This window comes from Peromyscus californicus, unplaced genomic scaffold, assembly GCF_007827085.1.
Source record: "Peromyscus californicus insignis strain IS unplaced genomic scaffold, ASM782708v3 Scaffold_1__1_contigs__length_55948999, whole genome shotgun sequence".
In the NCBI taxonomy this organism is placed as follows: domain Eukaryota; kingdom Metazoa; phylum Chordata; class Mammalia; order Rodentia; family Cricetidae; genus Peromyscus; species Peromyscus californicus.
This window is the reverse complement of record NW_026294492.1, coordinates 4,242,857-4,268,566: the sequence shown is the minus strand read 5'-3', so window position 1 is coordinate 4,268,566 and position 25,710 is coordinate 4,242,857. Positions and strand designations below refer to the sequence as shown.

The 25,710-nt window shown below is 46.1% G+C and overlaps 1 protein-coding gene across 1 annotated transcript; it reads right to left on the bottom strand.

Annotated features, from left to right (window-relative positions):
• Positions 1–10,413: 10,413 nt before the first annotated feature.
• Positions 10,414–24,651, bottom strand: Rsad2 (radical S-adenosyl methionine domain containing 2). The gene is made up of 6 exons (XM_052745775.1): positions 24,233–24,651; positions 21,759–21,920; positions 18,381–18,610; positions 16,457–16,606; positions 14,894–14,926; positions 10,414–13,243 (listed from the first exon to the last, which is right to left on the bottom strand). Exons 1-6 carry the CDS (start codon positions 24,576–24,578, stop codon positions 13,079–13,081), a joined length of 1,086 nt encoding a protein of 361 aa, XP_052601735.1. The 5' UTR covers positions 24,579–24,651; the 3' UTR covers positions 10,414–13,078.
• Between the last annotated feature and the right edge of the window lie 1,059 nt (positions 24,652–25,710).

Below are 25,710 nucleotides of genomic sequence, written 5' to 3'. Positions count from 1 at the left end.
CTCACTCATGCCTCTGTGAGATGCATGTCAACTCTTGCTCTACTTCTGAGTAAAGAGTCCAAGACTGCAAAGCAGAGAGCAGAAGTCTTAGGACCGACAGTGGCCTATGCATGGCCCATTGGGTGAGGTTTCCTGGTGTGAAACCAGCAGATCAATCAGGAAAGCACCGGCACCTCCAATGAAAATAAAGCAAAAAACTTCAAAATAGGAAGAGGGCAGTCATAGTGAAATTCTCAAAGAAAACACAAAGCACCAATTTATTTCTCCCAGCTCTTATCTGTGAAACATCCTTCTCGCACGTGCCTCTGTGGATTACAGTCTCAGCCCTGTGCAGAGGTGGCTTGTCTGTGCTTTCCTGCAGACCTGTACACCTCTCATAGTTAAAGCTGAAAAGGCCAGATTGCCCTTTTGCCTCAGTTAGGGTTTCTATGGCTGTGATGAAACACCAGGACCAACAGCAGCTTTGGAAAGACAGGGTTTGTTTTGCTTACTATTCTGTATTATAGTCCATCACCGAAGGAAGTCAGGACAGGAACTCAAACAGGGCAGGAATCTGGAGGCAGGAGCTGATGCTGAGGTCATGGAGGGGTGCTGCTTATTGGCATGCTCTTCATGGCTTACTCTGTTTGCTCATAGCACACAGGACTACCAGTCCAGTAGTGGTACCACCCACAGAAAGCTGAGTCCTCCCTCATCAATCAGGAAGAAAATGCACCACAGTCTTGCCCATAGGCCAATATAGTGGCATTCATTTGATTGATATTCCTCTTCCAAAATGACTCTAGCTTGTGTCAAACTGACATAAAACTACCAGGACACCTTTCAATAACAATAATCCACAGACAATCAGACGTGATGTGCAGCAGAGATACTGTCAGCCCTGGAGAAAGACCTGGACCTTGCAACCGCACGTGCCCCCCCACCCCCCACCAGATGGTCTCCTTTCACTCTGAGCCTCACCAGCTCACCTTTGGGCCAACCATACTAAATGCTCATGTCTCACCTTCCACTCCAACAACCAGGATGGCCTCGGAGGGTAAAGACCGGTATCCTTTCCTATGGTTTATCTTTCAGTTAGAACAACTGTGATTATTCATATAAACTCATTTCTGACACCCCAATCGTGTCAACAGATAGGTATGGAGAACTGAGCAGGATTCTGAATTCTTCAGACTCCATCCTCCCACTCACACACTCCTGCCCACCGAGAGAGTGGCTTGGACATGTAGAGCAGTAGAGTGTGCTCTGAAGTATATCTTTGGTACCCGAGGACATGTACCTTTAAGTGCAGGGCAGGGTGGCAGCAGGACAGACTTCCCCTAAATGTAGACATCTGAGTTTGTTTAGACATTGTGCACTGAGGTACGTGGGAGCATAGAGCACAGCAGAGTGGGTACTGTGTTGTGGAGAAGCTGAGCTGAAGGATCTCAGTCAAACGGCCGCTGTGCATGTGCGATGTGAACCCTCACAGAGACTTCTCCCAACAGGATAAGACAGAGGCTACTGAGGTGGCAAAGAGCTGGACCAAGGACAGAAGTTCCCAACACATCCTATCCATTTGCCTTCCTCTGACTCTTTCCTCTCCAACTTTGTGGCAGGCAGGAGGTCTTCACACTCGTGTGTCTCTACACTGAACATCCTGTAGGGCATCAGGTGGTGCACACTGAGTCACAGTTAGTTATTCAGTTGACAGAAGTTAATGTTGGTTTGTCAATGTGTGTTTCAACTCTGTGGGGATCAGACAGCTTATTGGGGGAATATTGCTAAAATCCCCAGCCAATGACGACAATTTATACTCCAAAGTAACTTTCTTTTTTTTTTTAACTTTGGACCTATAAACTGAACATTTTTATGGTTACTTTCCCTCTTAGGTTATATAAAATTCAAATTGACAATAAATAAACAAAATTGCTTCAATTTCTCATTGATTAACTTGAAAATGGAAAAATGCAAAAGTTGTAACAAATTTTTCTCAAAATGCCAAGGTCAATACTAAGCACTTGGTTCTCTTTTGCAGCTCATTTTTAAAAACAGAGCCTGGAATGGAATCCTCTCTCCTCTGCTGGGAATATCAGTAGAAGTTATAAATCCAAAAGTTCTAAATAACAACAAAGAAGAGGAAAGCAGGTGTGACTTCCCTTCTTTTTTTTTTTTAATAAGGGCGGGTTTTCCTTTGGAGGCAATGACCTCAGAGATCATGGGGGTGATGTCTGGAGGGGACAATAAGACTTCCTCCCATTGTCAAGGTTCATCTGCAGTGGGGGTGTTGGCAGCCCCTGTGTTACCCAAGATAGCATGGAGTGGAGGTGACCGTGTGCTGTCACAGTGCAGCCCTCCAACCCACGCCAGACCACACAGTGGAGGGCTCTACTGGGTGTGACACCCTCATGACATCTGCAGATGCATGGCTCCCTGGGATGTCATCTCGTGGTGGCTAACACCAATCTAGGTCCAGGCTAATGCCCTGGGTGTCGCACCGGATGAGGAACAAAACCGAGGGAAAACAGAAGCTCAAAACCAAACACACAGAAGCCAGTCCCTTCCAGGAGCACCTCAGCTGGCTGATTGACAAGGGTGCTGAGCACCCGAGTCCATGGCTACGTCCTGACACCAAGCTCCACCTCTACCTGTGCTTCTGTGACATCCCCTGGTCACAGCTCTTGGGAGGAATCATTGGACAGAGCAAGTCTGTTTGCTCAAGCCTTGTGTTTTTCCAGAAGAGCTGAGTCTCTGGTGGGGCCCTGTGCAGCCCCTGCATATACAGCTGCTACTCCAGCATGTATAACAATAGTGGGTGATGTGTGTAGTAAGCTCCAGCCATGGGGCTATGTGTCAGGATTGTATAGACACATATATGATGTGCTTGGATATATTATTGGGGTCCTGGAGGCTGTGCCGAGTCACTTAGATATGCATGCTCAAAGCAGAAGGCCAATTCCAGAGGCATCTGGGGGAAGATGTGGAAGTGACAGTGAACTTGCCAAGGCCTTGATGTCAAGGCTCACAGTCAGGTTTTGTCCAACATCTAAGTCTTAGATTAGTTGGGCAGGGGAATTCAAAGGCTACATTTGAAGGCGACATCATACTTTCAGCCAGGAAAGTGAAGAGGCTGGCATCACCACAAAATCCCGGGTGGTGAAAGACCAGACCTTGATCTAGGTCCCATTGAGATGACACGTCTGACTGGCTTTGCCGTGGATAATGAGCCGGTCCAAGTAGAGCTGAGGGAGTCAGGTCCCACAGAGCAGTGTTACATACCGTGTGATTTCATTATCACAGCACAGAATCAGGCGAGCCTAATAATGTGGACGTCAGAAAACCAGCTGGAGTCCCCATGGAGGCACGGGGAGGCCACTGCGTACCTGGAGTGCTGGCCATGAGTTCTCTCTTCATCTGCAATGTGTAATGTGAATATTTAAACCCACTGCCATGGACAGTAGGAGTTACAAAAAGCTGGTGGAGGGGAGAGGATAAAATGATGTCCACAGGGTACAGTGCTTTAGTCCTTAAGGAATAAATACAAATGGGGACTGAAATGGTTGGTTTTGACATGTGGAGAACCGCATGGCAAGATTCAATGAGGAGTTGTCTCAGTTAGATCGTCCCGGGGAAATGTCTGTCAGGAGTTTGCTTAATTGAAATGATTGCAGTGGGAGAACGCACCCTAACTGTGGGCAGTACCATTTCATGAGCTGGGTCCCGAACTTGAAATGAAGAGGAGAGAGAAAACTCAGTACTGACATGCATACACGAAGTCATCGCTCTCTGTTCTTCGTGAGTTCACGACAGTCACTTTACAGGACAATCTCCCCGGTCCCTGGTTTTACATTTTCTTAGGAAGCATTGTGGAGTCCTGAATATCATTGTTTCGTGATCCCACTTTTACCAGATGGCCTGTCTGGACAGAAATGGGAAGAGTTTGGGCCAAACCTTGGCCATCAGAGACCTCGTGCTCAGGAGCTGGATGGCTGCTGCTGCTGTGGTACTGTGCCCAGGGGCTGGGTGATGTAGCTGAGGTACTGTGCTCAGGGTCTGGGTGATGCAGCTGAGGTACTGTGCTCATGGTATGGGTGATGCAGCTGAGGTAATGTGCACAGGGTCTGGGTGATGTAGCTGAGGCACTGTGCTCAGGGTCTATGTAATGTAGCTGAGGTACTGTGCTCAGGGTCTGTGTGATGCAGCTGAGGTACTGTGCTCAGGGTCTGGGTGATGCAACTGAGGTATTGCACTGTGGACTTTACTCTCCTCAGCAAACATCTCCTGAGATCTGTGAAGAGGAAAACTCATTTTCCTGAAGGAACAGAACCCTGCCTGCCCTGAGCATAAGCCATTGCTGTGGAGGGAAACAGAAACCTCTGCTTTTTCTGTCCTGGGAAACTAAAAGCAAATGTGGGGTGTTTAATGAAGACATCCTTACCCCACCCAAGTGCTTGAAACCTTCAGAAGCAAAGATATTGTCATCTCTGGCACAATTGAGGAACGCCTTCTAGCAGCTCATAGGCATGTGAAGTCAGTGTTAGGCATGGTGCTAAGAGGGACAGCCATGTAGCCTGGTTGGAGAAAAGTGATCTAAAAGTTAAATCCTGGCTCAGTGGCTATGATGTAATCTTGGTGAATTCTTTTCCTATCTGAGGTTTTTGTTGATTTATTCATTCCTGATCAGTGTTCTGTTTTAGTCGTGTGCTCTACCACATCCCCAGCCATTCGTCCACCTGACCTTCTGAAACACCTGGGAAACACAGGTAGCCATGCCTGGCTCACACACGGCATCATAATTTCAAGGGGCCTGGTGCAGGTTAAGCACAAAGGGCAGTGCTTGTCCTGATAGAGTGAGGAATGTCTGCTCCCCTTATGAGACTGGCGCTGTGCAGTAGTTTGCACGCTGATTCATGCTACAGCTTGGGACACCTCACTCAGGGAACAAGATCTCGATGGGTGTTTAAACACTGGCCACACTGCTCCATAACTGACTACCATAATGGTATTATCTTATCTTTGCTGGTAAGACTTCTCTGTGCAGGCCAGTTTCTTCCATTCATTTCATTTGTTCATTCATTCGTTCATTCATTCATTCTTCATTCATTCAGGTATCAGACATGCTTTCATCTTTCTTTCCTTCTATGTGTGTTTCTGAGCATGTCCATGATTATATCCTATAACCATAGCTAATATAAATGAAGCTTGAGTTTGTGATAGTCTTTTATAACTCTATAGATTTCGATCACACGGGAAACACTTCTGGGTGTGTGTATTTCAGTATTTATGGGAAGTTTAAGAAGGAATAACCAATTCCTGAAGGTCAGTGTCACCTTCCCATGGACAGAAGACCCAGACTGAATAACGGAGGAAAAGGAGAAGGTGATTTCAGCCCGAGAATGCATCTCTTTCTGCTTCCTGACTGCAGACACAATGTGACCAGCCCCAGACACAAAATGACCAACCCCAGACACAATGTGATCAGCCCCAGATACAATGTGACCAGCCCCAGACACAATGTGACCAGCCCCAGATACAATGTGACCAGCCCCAGACACAATGTGACCAGCCCCAGACACAATGTGACCAGCCCCAGACACAATGTGACCAGCCCCAGACACAATGTGATCAGCCCCAGACACAATGTGACCAGCCCCATCATACTCCTGCCTCCATGCCTTCCCTACCATCTCCCATCACACCCTGAGCCAATAGGAATTCTTTTTTCCTAAGTTAGTTCAGGTCAGGTACTCGACCACAACAGAGGGAACAGTAACTAATACAACTGAGGAAGTGACAATCCCTGGTGTCCAGAGCTCACAAGTCAGTCTTTTGCTGTTTCTGAGTGCAGCCCTGGACTTTCCTAACTCCTGTTCCAGCAGAGAGTAGAGATCGGGGAAGGGCAGAGCTAAAATGAAAAGAACAACAAAAACAGAATTTATGTGTTTGTGGTGTGTGTGGGGGAGGGGTCAGAGTGAACATTGAGGGGGAGAGGAGGAAATCCCTGTTCCTTTCTGTAGCCAAGAATGCAAAGGAATCAGTCCCTTCCTGTGGAGTTTTAACTCAGAGTTTGCGGTATGTTCTATGTAGCATATGTGATTTTTTTTTTGTCAGACAAAAAAAGTAGTAGGTAAAGTTTACTGTGTCAAAGATCATTAACATCTGAAAATCTAAGGTTGTACAGGCAGAGACAAAGTGTGGAGTCAGTTCCCTTTTGGATTAAACTGACCACTGATGCCCTTTCTCTTTTTATCTGGCGTCTCTAGAAGAAACTGTATATCTTCAGTCCTGCTCACAGATGTAATCTTATTATGCACATGTTTTGCACATTGTCTTTTTAATTCCAGGTGTCTTAGACATCTTTCTAGACCAGTGTGTGTGTGAGTAGGTGTGTGTGTGTGTGTGTGTGTGTGTGTGTGTGTGTGTGTGTGTGTGTTTCCCTGTCTGTGAGTGCAGGTTACATGTCCCATGGCTGGGGTAAGGAGGTCAGAAGACAAGGTCTCCCCACCGTACACACTTGGATAGCTTCTCTTGAGCTTCTGGAGTTTGCCCCGTCTTAACCCATGTGGTAGGAGTGCTGGGATTACAGACGTACACTACCCTGTGCTCTTTTGTACAAGTTGTGAAGGTCTGAACTGGGGTCTCCAGGCTTCAGTGACAAGTGCTATTACCCATAGCCAGGTCTCCACAGCGTAGACTTTCTTTGGGACTCACTACTTTACATAAGCATTTGTCTTAAGGCATAGAACAATCCTAAGTACCAGCTAGGGTCTTCCAAAGACAGGTCCTTGAAAGCCAAGGCCTGACAAGGGTGACTGATTCTAGATCTGTTCAGGACTCTCCCCAGACACCCTCTCACCATTTTCCTCCTCCATATTCTAGCAAAGGCTGCTGCATGGCGGTTGTGTCTTCCCAGGAGGAAACCAGCAGCCTGCAGGGACTGAGATCCACTCCTAGTCATGGTTTGCAAAAGCCAAGGTGGGTGAGGGGATCTTCTGCAAACCTCTGAAGGTGGGTGTGGGCCATGGCTGACATCATAGAGGCCCCTGTTGGCTCTTCTCTCCTTGGGTGTCTCATTCTGAAAACAATTCAAACACGTTGTATCAGCAGCCAGAGGCATCAGCATTTCTCCTTAGCCAGGGATCTTACCTCTGAGCATCTGTGCATTCCTAACATGCCCCATGCATTCTGGTGGGGATAGCGCCCCAGCAGGGGTTGTGATGCTTTGCTGGATTATGGAATCTGTCTGCTGAGTTGTGAATGTCATAGTCTCTAGGAAATCTGTCATGGAAGTGTCACAGGGAGAGTGCACCTGTGATCAAAGCACAGCTTCAGGATGCTTCACCTTGGTGTCAGCTGGGCCTGGCTTGGAGTCACCTAGGAGACACACCTCTGAGTGGGTCTGTGAGGGCATTGAAGAGATGATGACTTGAAGGGAGAGGATCCATCCTGAATGTAGCTAGCGCCATGTGTGGACTGGGTGGTCTCAGACGAAATAAGTTTTGTTTTAAAAAAGACGAAAACTGAGTATGCACATTGTCTCTTCTTCCTGAATGCGGATGCATGCAGGGTGTGATTAACCACCCGCTGTTCCTTCTCTGCCAGGATGGGCGGTGTCCTCTGGAACTGTGAGATGAAACAAACTCTGCCTTCCTTACTTTGCTTTTCTCAGGCACTTTGTCATGGCAGTGAGGAGGTGTGATGGATAGGAACACAACATTCATTCACAGAATGGACACATCTGAAAGGGCCATTGGTACTAAGAATAAGAACTTTTGCCATACTTCAAGGTGTCTGTGTACCTTCTCTCTGGCCCAACACTTACCTCTACTCAAAAGACAACCCCGGTCCAGACATGGCAGTACACGCCTTTAACCCTAGGACTCAGGAGGTGGAAGCAAGTGGTTCTTTATATGTTTGAGTCCAGTCTGGTCCACACAGTGAGTTCTGAGTCATCCGGAGCTATATAATAAGATACTCTCTTAAAAACAAACACAACAAAAGCCCACAGCCCACGCATGCACGCGTGCGCGCATGCACACACACACACATACACACACACAACCCCACAGAGATAATCTTGTCTCATGTCTTCAAGCCATGCTCTAGCTCAGTCTAATTGCATGGATTCACTCATAGTTCACCGTCCGGTGCAGTTCCTTTTGCTCTGTGCTTTATTTTTGTATTTATCCATCTTATTGTGGCTTGCTCATCCTTTTAGCTACAAAGGCTCCACTGTCAGCATAGTACATTTCACTTACTCTATTGTAACCAAGAATTGTGTATTTCGGGGTATCTCGCCATTACGCTAAAGACATTCTTCCATTTGAAGAGGCACGGATCCATATGGGTGATGGTTTAATGGAATCCTTGGCTGACAAGGGTCACATATGTCTATCTCACTGCACATAATCTTCTCGTGGTGTTTGGCCTTAGGGTTGATGAAGAGTCCTGGCTGTTCCGCATCCTCCCCACTGTTTGGTAGTGTCTTTGTTAAGCTTTCTGTTTCTTTTTTGTTGTGTATACATGTCCTGCTTCCAGATGCCTGGAGCAGCGAAACACATTTTTAAATGGCTGTTTGACATTTGGGTGATATCTTTTGTGGTGTGTCCGTTCAAGAACACTTGCCAGTTTCCTTTTCATAATTTATTGATTTGTTGAACTTTTTCACTTCAATTAAGTAATTAATTAATTGTTGCTTGTGTGTGCGTGTGTGTGTGTGTGTGTGTGTGTGTGTGTGTGTTACCAGGGGTGTGAGCACACAGCGTGCTTGCAGAGGTAGGAGGAGAACTTTTAGCATCTGGCTTTCTCCTTCTGCCGTGGGATCCTGGGACCACACTCAGGTCATCGGGCTTGCAGTAGCAGCGTGCCTTTCCGTGCTGAGCTGGCATGCTGGCCGGCATGCTGCATTTTGTTGGTCAAACGTGTGGGAAATGCCTTCCTTTGTGTCTTCTGTGCCATCATTGTGGGACTCCTATTTGTCACAGGTTGTGGAGGCCCACAAACACTTTCTAGTGAGATCTGAGCTTGCTTTGCCCAGCAGGGATGCATCAGAGGATGGCTTGACCCTGTGAGTAGTTACTAGGTGATTGGAAGGGTTTATTTACACTTGGCTGAGCTAGGGGGATGCTCCACCCCTTGGCATTCCTATAAATAGCCATTTAGAAGAGTCAGAAGGGGCTAGTGGATAAGGATGCAGGCCCTCCCAAGGCTGTCCTGTGTTTCTGTCTGTTTCCCTCCCCTCTATCCTTCTAACCTAGCATCTCTTATCCCTCTCTCCTCAAGAGTTCCCTGTCATAAAATGTGGGAGCCGGTCTCCCAGCTGGGCTCCCACAGCATGTTGTGACAGCAATGAGAAAAATTTACTCATCCAAACACAACCATTTCTCACAGAGACACATCTAAATGGATCACTCTAGTATGTTTTTTGGGGGTGTGTGTGTTTGAGACAGGGTTTCTCTATGTAGCTTTGGAGCCTTTCCTGGAACTTGCTCTGTAGGCCAGGCTGGCCTTGAACTCACAGAGATCCGCCTGGTTCTGCCTCCCAAGTGCATGCACCACCACCATCTAACAGTATATGATGTTTTAAAATAAAAGAAATAGAATGTAAAAGCATTTAAACATGAGATGAGTCTTGTTTCTTGAAGTTTAATCTCCCCCTCTCTGTCTCTGTCTGCCCCCTCTCTCTCTCTGTGTGTGTGTGTGTGTGTGTGTGTGTGTGTGTGTGTGTGTGCACTTGCTGTGCTATAGGAATCTAAAGGAGTCTCTTCTTGCTAACTCAATGAATATCTGCATCTCTCAGTGATGCTTTCAACGGAGTCGAGGCTGGGGAAGTGCCTGGGAGAGGTGCCTGTCAATCAGCAGAGTTTTATGGCTACTGCAAAGTTTTCTAAAATCTTCAGTCCAGATCTGGTGCTGGGAATAGGCCCTTCTGCATGGACTGATGCTACAGAGGTGGATATCTTTTGGGTTTGCTTGACTGCGGTAGGCTGGACTGTGAATGTCTCATACTTCTGCGGAGACAGTCTAGTTACAACAGTTGTCAGAGTCAGGACCCTGCCGTCTCGGGGAGGCAGCCTAGAAGAGTGGGTTTAGCTCTGGGGTCTGTACTGCTGACCAAGTTCTATCAAGCAGTGGTACCCTTCACACTGGTGGCCATAGCAAGGGCTTGGGGGCAACCCTCCCTGAGCAGCTCACAGTGTCCTTCTGAGATCATCAGAGTTTGGATTGCTGGGCTCCCAAACATGTTCTTGCATGTTAGGCTGGAACATTTTCTCCAGCGGCTCAGTTCCATGTAGCCCTGCTGCAGAGTGGGTTGTCTTGAGTCAACCACATCCATAGCTTGGCTGAGTTTTAGTGTGAACTCACCTCTAGCAAACTCACTATGTAAAAGTGAACAGCGAATATAACAGGCCAAAGAGAGACTAACACAGAATCTTAGGTCATGTACAGAACATTTTAATACACGTTACCATACGTTAGACCAAATGCTTCAAAACACAGTGTAATTCTACAGGGGAATGCATATACATATATCTCCCAACACTAAACCTTATCTGAACACACTCAGATGATGTGTGGTCACCCGTATTATTGTCCTTTGTCTTAAAAGAGCTTATTCAACAATATTGGTTCATCAAGAGGTAGGGCATGAGCTGTATTATTGCTGGAAGGAACCAACAGTGGCTGGGTTTGATTGTTTGGCTGTTGTTCTATGTAACAATTCGACCCCCAAACCCAGTGCAGACCAAACCTGAGACCATTTTTTTTTTTTCAGACAATTTGGTCAAATAACACCATTCGGCATCCAGCATACAAGAAAACAGCCCATGATTTTATCATTTAACACTATATAATAGAGACACTAGGGGCTTTTTGGATGCCCTGCCCTCCAAAGTTCTTAAGTGAATCCCCTTTCACAGCATGCCCATCTTAAGTTAGCAGTCATCTGACACAAACTATCTGTCTGTAACACTTAGCAAATAAATGTCAATCAAATAGCTCTTCACTTTCCCAGTAAAGAGCATATGTTTCACAAAATGAACACCCAGATTTAAAACTGAGAAAGCAAACCAACCCATGATCTAATCCAAGTTTGATTTTTACTATGATGATAAAATATCACAATTCTTCCCTTCAAGAAAGAGGGATTTTTGAATATTTTAAGCATAGAGGTCTAATACGTCCTGTGCATACATAAGGGGTTGGGAGTTGGAGAAACACTTGGGAATGCATTTAGAATGGCTCATTTTCCAAGTGTACACTTTTCATGCTGGTTTTTCTTAGGGGAAGGAGACATACAGGTCCCCTCAGCTAGAAGGAAACATACTCCAACTCAGAAGATGGAGCCTGAGCTCCAAGTTTGCTTCCCTGTCACATGACCAAGCGGGCATCTGCTCATGTCCTCTGGGCTTTCCCAGGTAAACTGAGTACACAGGACTTAACTAAAAATTATCAAAATCTGCAGGGGAAAATGTGACTCAATTTTCTCGTTAAAATATCTACATAGAAGTCAGGTGATATACAAATGTAATCCCTACCTCTTGGGAAGTTAGGGTTCCAGGCCAGCCTGGGCTACATAGTTATATACAGTTTCAAGCAAAAATAAAATAGGTCAACAACCACACAAACAAACAAAACAGAAAATACAGAATACCTGACCTATTTTTGATGAGACATAAGTATGTTTCAGTTGAATTATAGTGACTTAATTGAAGTATGAACATCTTTTGTGAGAAAAATCCAGTTCCTTATCAAATTCTTAGTACTGATCCAAACACACACACACACACACACACACACACACACACACACACACACACACACACACACAGAGCAAACAATGAAGAAACAGAACCAAAATTCACCAAGTCCTAAAAAAATAGACTCTGAGACGAAGTCCGACATCTCAGCGCCCTCTAGTGGCAGCAGTGGAATTCCAGGGGAGTTAAATTTCTTGGGCATAACAAACTTTTCAATGATTTTTGCTCTTTGATAGGAAATTATTTTCTTTCAAGCAGTGAGACGCTGTGTAGGTTTGATAAACTTCATGCAATGCTTCCACAGGAAGAGGATTTTGACTCAGTCACATTGTCTCTTCTGCTTTTCAGTGTAAAGAAGGAACTGGTTCCTCTCATGCTGACCTAGACTGGGTCTCATTTCAGAGTTCCTTGGGAAATGTTCCATGGAGCCACAACTGCTTTTATACCAAGCCAGCCACACTCCGTATTCCCGACAGAGTCCCTCCTGCCCATGCTCCCATGACTTTGGCGGAATGCACCAACACAGCCATTGTTGCTGTTCAGAGTGAGATGATGACCTTCTACTCAAACTCCTTTTTAGTGTGACGGACTCAGGCAGCCTCATCACCAGGAGGGTGCAGCTGCACAAATGCCATCCTCATGGCCACATCATGAAAGGCAAAGTGTCTCTTGGGTTTTGCAGAGAATCCTGGAGATGTTGGCACCGTGCGGAACAGTCATCTTTCAAGCAGCAGCATCACGTGCTGGAGCCATAAACAGCATCCTTGGAAGTGATTCCTTCCATGAGCTCTCGGCAAATGAGGAAGAGTCTCATTGATGGCTCTTTGGGATATGTCTTCATTCTCCCTGTACTTCTGAGTAAAAAGTCCAACATTCCAAAGCAGAACAGCGTTAGAACAGCAATTGGAGGATGTATTTTGTGATGTTTCCTGGTGACAAAACTGGAATATTTAGCAGAAAATAACTCACTTTCTCAAGTGGGGGGAACAAAGGAAAAAGGAAACAAGGGATTCACAGTAAAATTCCTTAAAAATTCAAATACAAATTAAATACATTGGTCTCTGAGACCTTGCTCCTCTGTGAACTGAACTCTCTTTCCTGCACACAGGCAGATTATCTGTTTTATAGGTTGTCATTGCGTGGTTTTACCTCTTTCTTAGTTCAGTCAAACTGAAACAGACAGACAGATAAACTGCATTCTCAGTAACAATAAACCACTGACAGCCAGAGGATGTGCAGCAGATAGTCAGGTCTTCATCCCTGGAGAATGGCCAGGAGCCTAGGGTGGTGGAGACAGCTGCACATGGACCTCCCCAGAGCTCATCAGAGTCTTCTCAGCCTCACCAGTCCAGCTTCAGGTCAGCTTTGCTCCACACATACTTCCCGCCACGCTTCAGGAACATCTTTTCATCAAATCCACTGAATTTTATCGCTTCTTCTACCCCAACATCCAGGATGGACCTGGAAGGGTCCTTCCGACCACCAGTACAGTTCAGAAAGCGCATCTAGGAAATAAAAGGTAGAAATAAGTATGTTTGCATATGGTTTATCCTATAAAACTCAACTGAGGGTATCCTCTGAAAAGTACTTCTGACATCCCAACCATGTCAAATGTGTATTGAGATCTAAGATAGATTCTAAAATAATCAGGCTCCATCCCCAACTCAAACAACTCACATCCATGGAGAGACTGGCTTGAACATGCCTAGAGGCAGCCGAGAGTCATGAACAGTTACAGTTTAACTATCGACGGACTCGATCCTCTGGACAATAAGAACAGACTTCCCCTAAATATGGCCCTCTGAGTTTGTTTAGATATTGTGCACTGAGGTACATGAGAGCATAGAGCACAGCAGAGTGGGCACTGTGTTATGGAGAAGCTGAGCTGAAGGATCTCAGTCAAACGGCCGCTGTGCATGTGCGATGTGAACCCTCACAGAGACTTCTCCTGACAGAATAAGACAGAGTCTACTGAGGTGGCAGAGAGCTGGGCCAAGGACAGAAGTTCCCCAACACATCCTATCCATTTGCCTTCCTCTGACTCTTTCCTCTCCAACTTTGCAGGCAGGAAGGAGGTCTTCACACTCGTGTGTCTCTATACTGAACATTCTGTAGGGCATCAGGTGGTGCACACTGAGTCACAAAGTTATCCAGTTGGAAAAAAAAAAAAAAAAGAAAACAAATTTTGATCCATCCACTTTTGTTCCAGCTATGTGGAGATCACAAAGTTTGCTAAAGAGCATTGTTCAAAATCCCCAGCCAATTATGATAATTTACACTCCAAAATAGCTTTCATTTTCCTCTTTCTTTACCTCAGATCCATGAACTGAGCATGGTCGCTTTCCCCCTTATGCTTCATAATCATGTTGACAATAAACAAAATTGTTGGAATTTATCTTTGATTAACTTGAAAATGGAAAAACACAAAAGTTGTAACAAATAGCTCTCAAAATGCCAAGGTCAATACTGAGCCCTTGGTTCCTTTTATAGCTCATTAAAAAAACAAAACAACAACAAAAAAATCAAAACCAAAACAAAACAAAAAACAGAGCCTGGAATGGGATCCTCTCTCCTCTGCTGGGAATATCAGCAGAAGTTATAAATCCAAAAGTTCTAAATAACAACAAAGAAGAGGAAAGCAGGTGTGACTTCCCTTCTTTTTTTTAATAAGGGCGGGTTTTCCTTTGGAGGCAATGGCCTCAGAGATCATGGGGGTAATGTCTGGAGGGGACAATAAGACTTCCTCCCATTGTCAAGGTTCATCTGCAGTGGGGGTGTTGGCAGCCCCTGTGTTACCCAAGACAGCGTGGAGTGGAGGTGACCGTGTGCTGTCACAGTGCAGCCCTCCAACTCACGCCAGACCACACAGTGGAGGGCTCTACTGGGTGTAACACCCTCATGACATCTGCAGATGCATGGCTCCCTGGGATGTCATCTCGTGGTGGCTAACACCAATCTAGGTCCAGGCTAATGCCCTGGGTTGAGCTGAGAGAGAACTTGGCATATGAAGCCAGGGTGGTACCATGCGGACAATAAAACCACCAGAGAGGCACTGGGTGTAACAGATGTGCTGAGAGTGTGCTCCTTTGGGGACACCTCTGGTTTTCTCAGCTGCTGGCTTTCCAGTGATATTATAGTTCGTGAAAAATACTCACATATTCATCCAGAATAAGGTAGGAATCTTTCATCTGCAGAGGAAAACAGAATCAAAATTTAGGTTTCATCCAACAGACATTGTTTCCTTTGTATGCCCCATCGGCTGTTGCTCCTGTGGTATGTGTCTGCCTTGAATGGCCTACTTCCCATATTCCCCCTCCATTTGCAGCCTTTGGAGTGGCCCTCAGCAGTGGAAGGTGTGCAGGGTCCAGTCCATCCAGTCATTCTGCATTTTTCTGCCTCAGACCAAAAGAATTTTACCTTGCAGGCTGCTTTGAGCAGCCTGGCTTCTCCTACCCCTCCAGCTGTTTCCAGGACAGCTATTATCTTTGTCTCTCAGTCCCCACCACAATGGCTACCATTCAAGGAATCTCAAAGGTTTTCAAAGTTCAAGCCATGCTCTCTGCACCAGGACAGCGTTTCTGAAGCTCCTGCTGTTGCTGTGACCTGACTTGCGACAGTTTTTGCACTTTCAGGTGTGCTGGGCACTGCTGTACTTTCTGCAGGGAGGTTGTGACACACCTAATAAGAGCTAGGCAGTAAATAATGTTACTTCCCTTTTTTCATCCTATTTCCCCACTTCTTTCCTCATTTTCCTTCCTTCCATCTTCCCTTCTTCCTTCTCTCTTCCTCCAACCCACCCCCTCTTTTGACAGGGCATCGGGTAGACTAGGCTGACCTCAAACTCACTACACGGCCAAGGATGTCCTTGAGTTTTGGGTCCTTTGATACCACTTCTTGAATGCTGGATTATAGACTTGCAGTGACAGTTTTTAGCTACACTGGGGGATTGAACCCACAGCTTCCAGCATGCTAGGTAGGCATTCTCCCAAGTCAGACACATTTCGAGACCAGTTAATATGTCTTGCTATGCAGGGGCCACAGTCTGTGTCCCAGTTAACCAGCTCGGTACCTACCACACTGTGACAGCCACCTCCACCTCCACCATCCAAACAAAAACCAACAAAAAACAACAGAAGATGGAAATAAAATCGTAAATGAATGGAGTGCAACCCTGCTCCTTGGCAATTTTTAGATAGAGACCCTGAGAACTGGCCAATCATTTCTTCTACATTTCATCCAGCTTTGGAAATAATCACGAGAGAGGGTGAAAGGATCAGTTGTAATGATGCTGACACCAACATGGGAGCATTCATACCTTCCTTCCTTCAGTGTTTGAGCCCTCCCCACATGCTTCCCAAACATGTAGAGAGCCTGTGTGTGTGTGTGTGTGTGTGTGTGTGTGTGTGTGTGTGTATATTAGAGTTATATGATTATCCATCTAGTCACATCATTTCTGAGGTGGCCTAGTCGAACTCATTCTTGGTTAGAAAAAAAATCAATGTCGTTGAAGAACCCCACCTCCAGATGACAGGTGGCCATAGTGGACCTCCATCTCTTTGACTCTAGGATTGATTACACCCCTCCCCTTTCTCCTTCCAGAATGTCTAGAATAACAAGATGGCAAACTGCAAAGCTCTCGGGAGAGAGTCACCCCTTGCCCCACTTTGAATCCGCGTAGCCCTGTGGTAGTGAACATGGCAGCCTTTGCTGCATACAACCTTCTGGTTAGATTCCGGCACCAAACAGGACACCTCTTTGTGACGCTCTAAGAATGCTTCAAATTCTTCATTGCTTATAAGAAATCTTTCAGCTTCCCTCAGGGCATCTTCGCCAGAGTTCTCACCCTCAATCAGGAGGCACTGGAAGACCTGAAAAAGGATAAAGCATTTGTTAGACCAAGAGCCTTATATCACCTTTCACTCCAAGCCAGCAGGAAACAAAGCCAGCCTCCCCACCAACACACACACACACACACACACACACACACACACACACACACACACACACACACACTTCAGGACTAGCAAGGTCAGAATACAACTGCTAGTCACTGCTAAGTCTGTGAAAACTCATAATATGAGGCTCTGAGTGATGGAGCTAACAAAGGACAGACACTTTCCCTTGGGGCGTTGCTTACTTCGGCCAAAAGCCCACAGATGTCAGAGGTTTGGAAGAGGCAGCAAAACTGACCCTTATCACAGAGAGCCAGTGTCTTGAAATGACTAATCAGGAAGCCTGTGCAGAAGGCAGAAGACTGTAAGGCAAGTCCATGAGAGAAGAGGGATCCAAAGTAAGGAGGGAAGGTGTACAGACGAATTCTAAGAGTAAGAGAGTGAAGGGAGAAGCGGGAGGGACAGCAGTCAAGATGAGCAGCCTGGCAGGGGGCTGGAGAGGCCAGTCTTAGGTCTCTGGGCCCCTCTATCTGTTTCTCTTTGTCCTGACCCTTTCTACTGTCCATCTTTCTTTAGTTGTTTTCCATTTATTCTGTGCCTGAGGGTGTCATTGACATTTGATTTCAATACATCAATGGTTTCTAAAAAGTATTTAAAATAGACATCATTTTTAGCTTCCTCTTAACCTATTTCCAAACATATTACAATGAACGGGGGAAAAAAAAAATATGTTCTATCCTCATCCCTCACTGTCTTGGCTCACTTGGCATCTAAATAAGATCCAAGGTGACCTTGAAATGACAGCTTTCTTGGAAGAGCATGACTCTGGCCTACCTGAGACCTTGCCTGGGTCAGCCTCCCGTGTGGAAATTCTTCCTTGTTTTCAAAATACAGCCAAATGCAACTTCTTTCATGATGTTTTGCAACTCGGCGTGGTGTGCCCCACCTTCCCTGGTTCTCCACACACAAGTGTCAAGGAACATACGGCTTCCATGTTCTAGTCCTTTCCAAAACTCAGTTTCCAGATCTTATCCTTCAGTATGCCTGCTCTGTCTCCAGGCACAGATTCAAAGGAACTACACAGGGGTTGTTACCATGTGGCTTGTTAAAAATGCAAGCACGTGCCAATGCTCCTGACCAGGCCTGCCCTTCCTGGACTTCAGCGGATGTATGAAGAAGAAGCTGCTTTCTAAGCAGTCCCCTTGATGGGTTCTGAGCAGCCTGGGGCAGAAAGTTTGAATTTGCAGTGAATTTCCCCTGTGCATTGTGGGTCCTATCTATGATGGACTGGCTTGTATCCTCGTGAGCCTGGGACTTCCAGTGGCTGCTATCTGGGCCAGTCCTCAGGAATGCATTTTGGAATAAAGGCTGACATTACTCTATAGACTTCCCCTGCAACCAAGTAATTCAACGCAAACCCGAGAGCATCAACATTTATGAAGAACATGTAGCCCCATCGACACAGAAGCCAGGAGTAGGAAGAAATGTCATTTTCTTGACAAGCTATTTTTCAAAGCATCTCCAAGCACCCAGTATGGCCTCAACCTCTACTCTCAAAAAATTCCTGAAGAAAATCATTTCAAGATTTTGGAAACAAAGAACATTGGGGGTGTAAACTTAATAGAGCCAAGAGTCAAGGTCCTGGCTAGAAAGTTAGAGTCCTCGGTGTTCTTGTTTTCAGTGTCACTGAGCCAAGCTTCCCCTGAGTGTTTTGTGGATTCAAGTGAAACATGCTCCCATGTGGATTTACCTTCCAGCGGACAGGACTCAGATCCTTGATGTGTTCATTCATGTCTTCGTCCACGTTGAAGCGATTAATGACGGAATTGATCTTGAAAGCCACCTTGTAATCTCTGCACCACTTCCTCAGCTTTTGAAGGTTTTCCACGTGGTTCTTTTTTCCTTGACCCCGGCCAATGAGAACGTTAATGTCCTCATTGAAGCTGTCACAGGAGATAGCAAGGATGTCCAAGAAGTCACCTGCAGGAAAATGATAATGATAATAAAAAAATTCTCCCTGAGTCCTCGAATTAATTTACATCTCTTTACAGTAAAGTGTATCATCTCAGCTATGCTTTAAAGAATTTCCTGATTCTCTGTCTTGTACACATGAAAGTCAGAGATGTGACTTACACGTGGTATTATATTATCATTAAAATACGTACACAGATAATGAAATCACAGAGCTACTTAATGTGATCAATTTTAAACTCTGCATACATGTATGTGCATGAATAATCATTAGCATATTTTAATAAGGTTTTCCACTTGTTTCATCATAGAGATTATATAAATTATGAAGCCTTTTTCTATTAATTATGAGCAGTTACAGATTTGCTTTGCCCAGCACACAGACAAAACTGTGTCATAGATATTTAGTAATTTTGCCAAGCTCATGAGCTTCCTCTTGACGTGACTTATACATTTTATTTACTATGTAAATATTTGCAGACACTTTGTGCTTTGTCAGGTACAAGTAATACAGAGGCTGAGAAAACCCAGATAAAGGAGAGCTGGGTGCAGGAACCATGGAACAAATAGGCCCCACCCTGAAATGCCTTGCATTAAGAGTTCTGATAGGGAGTCATTTGAAGAGCTATAAAATATTGAAACCTATCTCTGTGTTGGGCCTCTCTTCACTGGTTTCTATAGCTTCAGTTTTTACTCTGTGCCTGCCATGACCCACCTTCTTCCTTTCCTGCTCCCTGCCCTCCTCTGCCTGAGAAGAGTAAGTATCCTTGGGGCTAAGATATCCCTTGCAGCTGACCAAGCTTGAGTTCTCCTGGTTGTTGAAAATTTCCAAAATTCTCTATTTTACCTTAAAATTCTCTTCACATTATAGAAGCTAAGAGTTCCAAAATTTCTTTCGTACACTATTCTCTATAATCATGAAAAACTAATTTTAGCTCCTATTTTAGGTTTAATTCTTGCTGTCTGGATTTAACAAGCACAAACCAGAGCCAGAGTAAATTTCCTGTTATTTAAAACAATTCAAAGTGTTCCAAAACTTGACCTCAAGTAAATTCCTAAAGGGGTGTCACACCGGATGAGGAAATGGCACACGAGGTCTCTAACAAAACCAAGAGAAAACAGAAGTTCAAAACCAAACACACAGAAGCCAGGAGCACCTCAGCTGGCTGATTGACAAGGGTGCTGAGCACCCGAGTCCATGGCTGCGTCCTGACACCAAGCTCCACCTCTACCTGTGCTTCTGTGACATCCCCTGGTCACAGCTCTTGGGAGGAATCATTGGACAGAGCAAGTCTGTTTGCTCAAGCCTTGTGTTTTTCCAGAAGAGCTGAGGCTCTGGTGGGGCCCTGTGCAGCCCCTGTATATACAGCTGCTACTCCAGCGTGTATAACAATAGTGGGTGATGTGTGTAGTAAGCTCCAGCCATGGGGCCATGTGTCAGGATTGTGTAGACACATATATGATGTGCTTGGATGTATTGTTGGGGTCCTGGAGGCTATGCACTTAGCAATATGTGCCCGAGTGACCAGCACTCTATGATTCTCTCTGATCCAAGACTGAAGTGAGTCTCCTGTGTGAAGACAACCCAAATATTGACTGAGGTTCACTGCTAGGAAGAAAGTAGAACCTGTGTGGGTTCAGTTAGAGATGGGGTCAGAAGGAGATGTCCTCTCTGAACTCAGTGATGCATACCTGTACCCCGCTGTTACTGTGCTCTGTATTGGCTCTCACTGAAAGAGCCCTGCTAAAAAACTCCCAAACTTGGAGTGGCTGTGGGGCTCTGACCAGCTTCTCCTCATGTCCAAGCACACAGGTTCAACTTCAAGTTATTTGTAGACATTTATAATTGGGATATTTAACACAGAATATTGTTTTACTTATCCTGGATAATTTGAGATAGGCAAATTTCCATCTAGTATTAAAAGTCAATTATCATTTGTAAACAGCATCTACCCGACTACAACGAAGAGAGCCGTGTATTTGGCTTTTGCAGTCTGTGTGTTTCTCTCTCTCTCTCTCTCTCTCTCTCTCTCTCTCTCTCTCTCTCTCTGTGTGTGTGTGTGTGTGTGTGTGTGTGTGTGTGTGTGTGATAATGCTGGGCCAGATCACTATTTCTGGGTGGCCAGTCTCTGGCACTGTACTGCAGTAATCCTCCCATCCACCCTCCTTGCCACGGGGACACGGTCTCCATCCAGCGCCTCCCTTCACAGAGGTCTGGTTGACAATACTACCCAGCTACCTCCCTGAGTCACTGTCCTTGATTCTAAGGCTCCTCCTTGCCTGCCCAAACTTCACAGACAGCCTTCACCCACAAGCACAGCCTCTGCTTGCAGGTGGATGCATCCTCTGAAATGATCTGGTCAGTGTCTCCAGCCAAAAGCGCCAGCCTTCCCTTTGAATGGCTGCAGAGCTCCACAGGGTCACAAAGCCAGTGTAGAGAAAGGGACTCTGAGGGGAGGTTTGAACTGTCTTCTAAATCAGAAGTAGTCGTGACTGCACACTTGTTTGCTTGTTTTGTCAGGAGCTGCCTCGTGTCATGTGTTGCTTCAAAGACACTACAAACACGGACAACTCAATCCTTGGAGTTCTCAGAAAACCTTAAGAGCCCCTGAGTTCAGCCAGTCCATGTGCTATGAGCTTCTAATGTGGCTAGACTTGCAAACAGCTTAGTCCTAACAGAGATCAAAAAAAAAAAAAAAAAGATAAGGTCTTACTGGACAGCCCTGGCTGAGCTAGAACTCACTGTGTTGATCAGGCTGGCCTCAAAGTCACTGAGATCTGTCTCTGCCTCCCGAGTGCTGGGATAAGAGGCGTCCACTCCCATGCCCTGTCTCTAACAGAGACATTTATATAGCTATAGAGCATTGATTTTCCTCAGCAATGGCTAAGCTTAGATCCTAAGAGCACTGTTAGAAGGCAATCTGCATGCTGACCTATTGTGTTATCTCTTTCTCCGTACCTGTTTATTAGCACCCAACAGAAATAAAATAACCTAACACTGTACACAGCTTAGGAGATATTAGAATAAACAAGATTGAATTAGATTTTCTTTCCTCCCGGTTCCCCAGATGCTCTGGCCTGGAGCCCAGAGAGGGAAGAAATGCAGGCGTCAACGGTATGAGCTGCAGTGACCAAGGTATCACCCGAGGAGACTTACCGTAGTCCCTGAACCACCTCTCCCGGATGAGGCTCCCGTTGCTCACTATGCTCACGGAAGGCAGGGCCAGTTCCTCCTTGCAGAACCTCACAAGCTTGCCCACGTATTCACCCCTGTCCTGCAGGAAGGGTTCTCCTCCTGAAAAGTTGATCTTCTCCATACCTGTGAGGGCGAAAGCTATAGTTTTGCATCTTCCAAATACTTACCTCATTATTTTGGTTTATGAGGCTGGAGAGATAACTCAGCAGTGACGATCATTTGCTGCTCTTTCAGAGGACCAGAGTCCAGTTCCCAGCACCCACCTTGGACAGCTCACAATTCCCTCCAGGGGATCCTATGTCTCTGTGGACACCAACAAACACATACATAATATGATTCCTATTATTATTTTGTTTTTTATTGTGTATGTGTTTCTGTGTGTGTGTGTGTGTGAGAGAGAGAGAGAGAGAGAGAGACAGAGACAGAGAGACAGAGAGACAGAGAGAGAGAGGGAGAGGGAGAGGGAGGGGGAAGAGGGAGAGAGAGAGGGAGGGAGGGAGGGAGGGAGGGAGAGAGAGAGAGAGAGAGAGAGAGGGAGAGGAAGAGGGAGGGAGAGAGAGAGAGAGAATAGGCATGGATCCCAGGGTCTTGTGCATACTAGTCAGGCATTTCATGATAAGATACAGCCTCATCCATTTTTGTTTTAAAGACAAAATCAACATTTACTTGTGGTAAAATTAATGAAATAAAACCAATCGTTAATCTCTTTTTACCTCATCCTGTTTTCCAATATTAGCACCACTAGCAATAACTGTGGGTTCCATTCCTGGTCTAAAGCAGGAAGAAAACTGTACTATTTTGCTACTCTGCCTTTTCTATTTGAAAACAGGTGCACTCAGTTATTGGACACCAACTCCACATCTCCGCAGACTCTCTCAGAAGCCCAAGGGCACCATGAGTCCACCTGGAGATGCTCGAAACAAAAAAGCCAGTTCCAGAGGCGTCTAGGAGAAGATGTAGAGGTGACAGTGAGTTCATCACAGCCGTGATGTCTGGTTCTGTGAAACACTTAAGGCTTAGATGAGTTGGCAGGTGATTCCAAAAGCTGCATTTTAAGGAGACACCAGGCTTTGAGTGAGAAAAGCGGAGACAGTGACTACCTTACCAAATGCCTGGTGATAAAAGACGAAGCCTTCATCTAGGTCCCTGTGAGGTAACAAGGCTCATGGTCTTTACTGTGGGTAATGAGCCAGTGCAGACTGGACCTGAGTGAGTCAGATCCTATTGTGCAGTACTGTGTACTGTATGATTTTATTATCACAGCACAGAATCGGGTGAGTCTAACGTGAGAATCAGAAATCCAATTGGGGGTCCCCATGGGGTGAGAGCGGTGGCTGGAGGCCAGCGTGCACCTGGAGCGCTGGCCAATAATTCTCTGGCAGAATCATCTGGAAGTGCAGTCAGCATGTTTGATGCCTCGACCTGTCTACTGTGCTTTAGTGAAAGAGTAAGGAGAGAGAGAAGGCAATCTCTAGGTGACTAGGTGTTCTGGAAAGAGAGGAGGGAAGGGAGGGAAGGAAGGTTTGGAGGAGAAAATGCTGCATTGGAACTTCACTGCTGAATTCATACCTGGGCATGACTGATGGAGTGGGACCACAAATCTTGGGAGAAAAATCCCATGACATGCCAGTCAAAATCATTTCTAGGTTTATTTGGGGCTGGAGAGGTGGCTTCGTGTGTGATACACTTCCTGCACAAGTCTGAGAACTTCTGCTCGGATCCCCAATACCTGAGTAAACCTGAGCACGGCAGTGAGGGTTTGCAGTGCCAGCCTCCCTACTGCAGGATGGGAGGAAGCAGGACGATCCCTGAGGCTCAAACGCCAACCAACGCTGCTGCACATGGGCAGCCAGTGACAGAGACACCCTGTCTCAAACAAGGCTAAGAGCAGGGTGTCTTCTGAAGTTGTCCTTTGATGTCCATAGGCTTGCCGTGCCAAGCAGGTGACCAGACACACACACACACACACACACACACACACACCAGGTGTACACAAAGATTTTTTTTTTTAAAGAGAGAGAAAAGTTTTCACAAGGACCACAGAAGGAACAGGGTGACCAGCCTGGCTATTCACACTGGGGACTTGGGTTTCTCCTTCCCCTTTCCTCGCTTAGTGTTTCTGGAAAGCAGATTCCTCCGGGCAAAATCTTTAAGTGACAAAAGTTTTCCAAATGCTTGTTCCCAAACGCCAGGAGGAACAGGGGCCACTGTCCCCATACCTCTGTTCACAGGAGCCAGTGTTTGTTACATGGTCCTGACCTCCCAGTCTGGAGGTCCTTCATGTCTTTGCAAGGTTCCCTTGCCCATTCATTCGTGCAAGACCTGCCCAGGGATGCTGTGTCTAGTTCTCAGGGAGCCCTTCCCACCCTCGTCCTATGCACAGACCCTGCTTGCTGTCATCAACGCCTGGGCTTCTGCCTGGGTTAGGAGCTTACCAGCCTGCTTGAGCAGAAGCAGTCCTCGCTTGGCCTCCTCCAGGGGCAGCACGAAGGATGTCTTGGCTGTGTGGAAGCAGAAGCCGCATTTGTAGTTGCACTGACGGGTGAAGTGATAGTTGACGCTCACGGGGGTTGTGGGCTGAGAACTGTTCGGTTCTTCCTGGGTCTCCTTGGGCTCGGTCGGGACCTGTGGCTGTGGCTGTCCCCTTCCAGAACCTAGCCACCCCAGGACTATTCTCAGCCAGCAGAACAGAATGGCCAGGCCACTCCAGAGGGAGCCCAGCTGCTGCTGGAACAGGCTCAGCAGCCCAGCAGCCAGAGCAGTGGGCACTAGCATCCCCATGGTGAGCAGCGGCACCCACCTGCAGCTGCCTGAAAGGACTTATAAGCTTAGGCGGGCCAGCCACACCCCCGAGCATTCTGTCACAAGGCTGAGGGAAACACCTCCCTTGAGTGAGTCCCAGCTGAGCAGAGTTTCTGTTTTCTGAAAATGAAAGTTGAATCGGAGCCAAGCCTGAAGCTCCGGATGGAGGCCAACCGGTTGCCTTGCTCTGGCTCACAGCTGCCCCTATGACCCGTGTAAACACCGTCTGCCCTGATGACGCTGCAAACATTCCAGCAGCCACTGGTTTCTAAACAAGGGTCTTAGAGACCGTCACACAGCTGCCTCCTTACAGGTGATTACTTTAACACAAAAATTATGTGTTAAGCCTCTTGGTACGAATATCTATGCATACTTAACAATTTCTAAATATTCTTCTTTCATTCTCCACATGCCTAACAAACAAACAAAACAAAACAAAAACACCAAAAGCCTAGTTTCATGACTTTGTAGGTAGCAAATCAGATGTACACTGACCTTGGTAGTGCCTGGCAGCACCTGGCAGCTCTCTCAAAGAGGAAAGAAAAGGAATTCAAGACTGGTATATGTCAGACAAACAAACAAACAAACAGCACAAGCAGAGAAATTCCACAAAGTAAAGTTAACCATTTGAAAACTTGAATACTTAGTAATTAGACATTTCTCTTTTTATATTGTCAGAGGACATGTACCATAAATATTTCTCAAACTCTTTCTTTAAAAGCTTTGGCATCATGGTACTGTTCTGGAAATCCCCACAGTCACACTGTGTAGTGTGGGGCTGGTGCCTTTCCTCCAGGCAAGCTCCTGTATTTTGGTAATAAAGGTCCCTCAGGGCAACACACTGAACTTGCTTTGCTCAGTCTCTGGACTTCTGATGCCTCTGCCTCCCCTCTGACATCTTTCCCTAGGAGCTCCGTGTCCCTTCTTTGTGATGTTTCTAGTTCTTCTGGTGTTTGGGGGAAGCAGAGAGTCTCCTGTACACTGTTCCTTCTGCCCCTGAGAAGGAAAGGACAGCGCCAAGGCTCAAGACTGCAAGTTAGCAGGGTTCATAGATGCTGGTGGAGACGTATTAACCAAGATGAGGCTTTGGAATTCTTCTGCGTATATCCTT

What these genes read in the sequence shown, in the direction of transcription:
- Rsad2 (XM_052745775.1), bottom strand. Translation starts at nt 24,578, where the DNA reads ATGGGGATGCTAGTGCCCACTGCTCTGGCTGCTGGGCTGCTGAGCCTG. An exon ending in TGAGTCCTGTCCGCTGGAAG is followed by an intron (nt 16,607 to 18,380) that starts GTAAATCCACAT and finishes ATCCTTTTTCAG; the next exon opens with GTCTTCCAGTGCCTCCTGAT. An exon ending in TGCCGGAATCTAACCAGAAG is followed by an intron (nt 14,927 to 16,456) that starts GTTGTATGCAGC and finishes TTTCCTCTGCAG; the next exon opens with ATGAAAGATTCCTACCTTAT.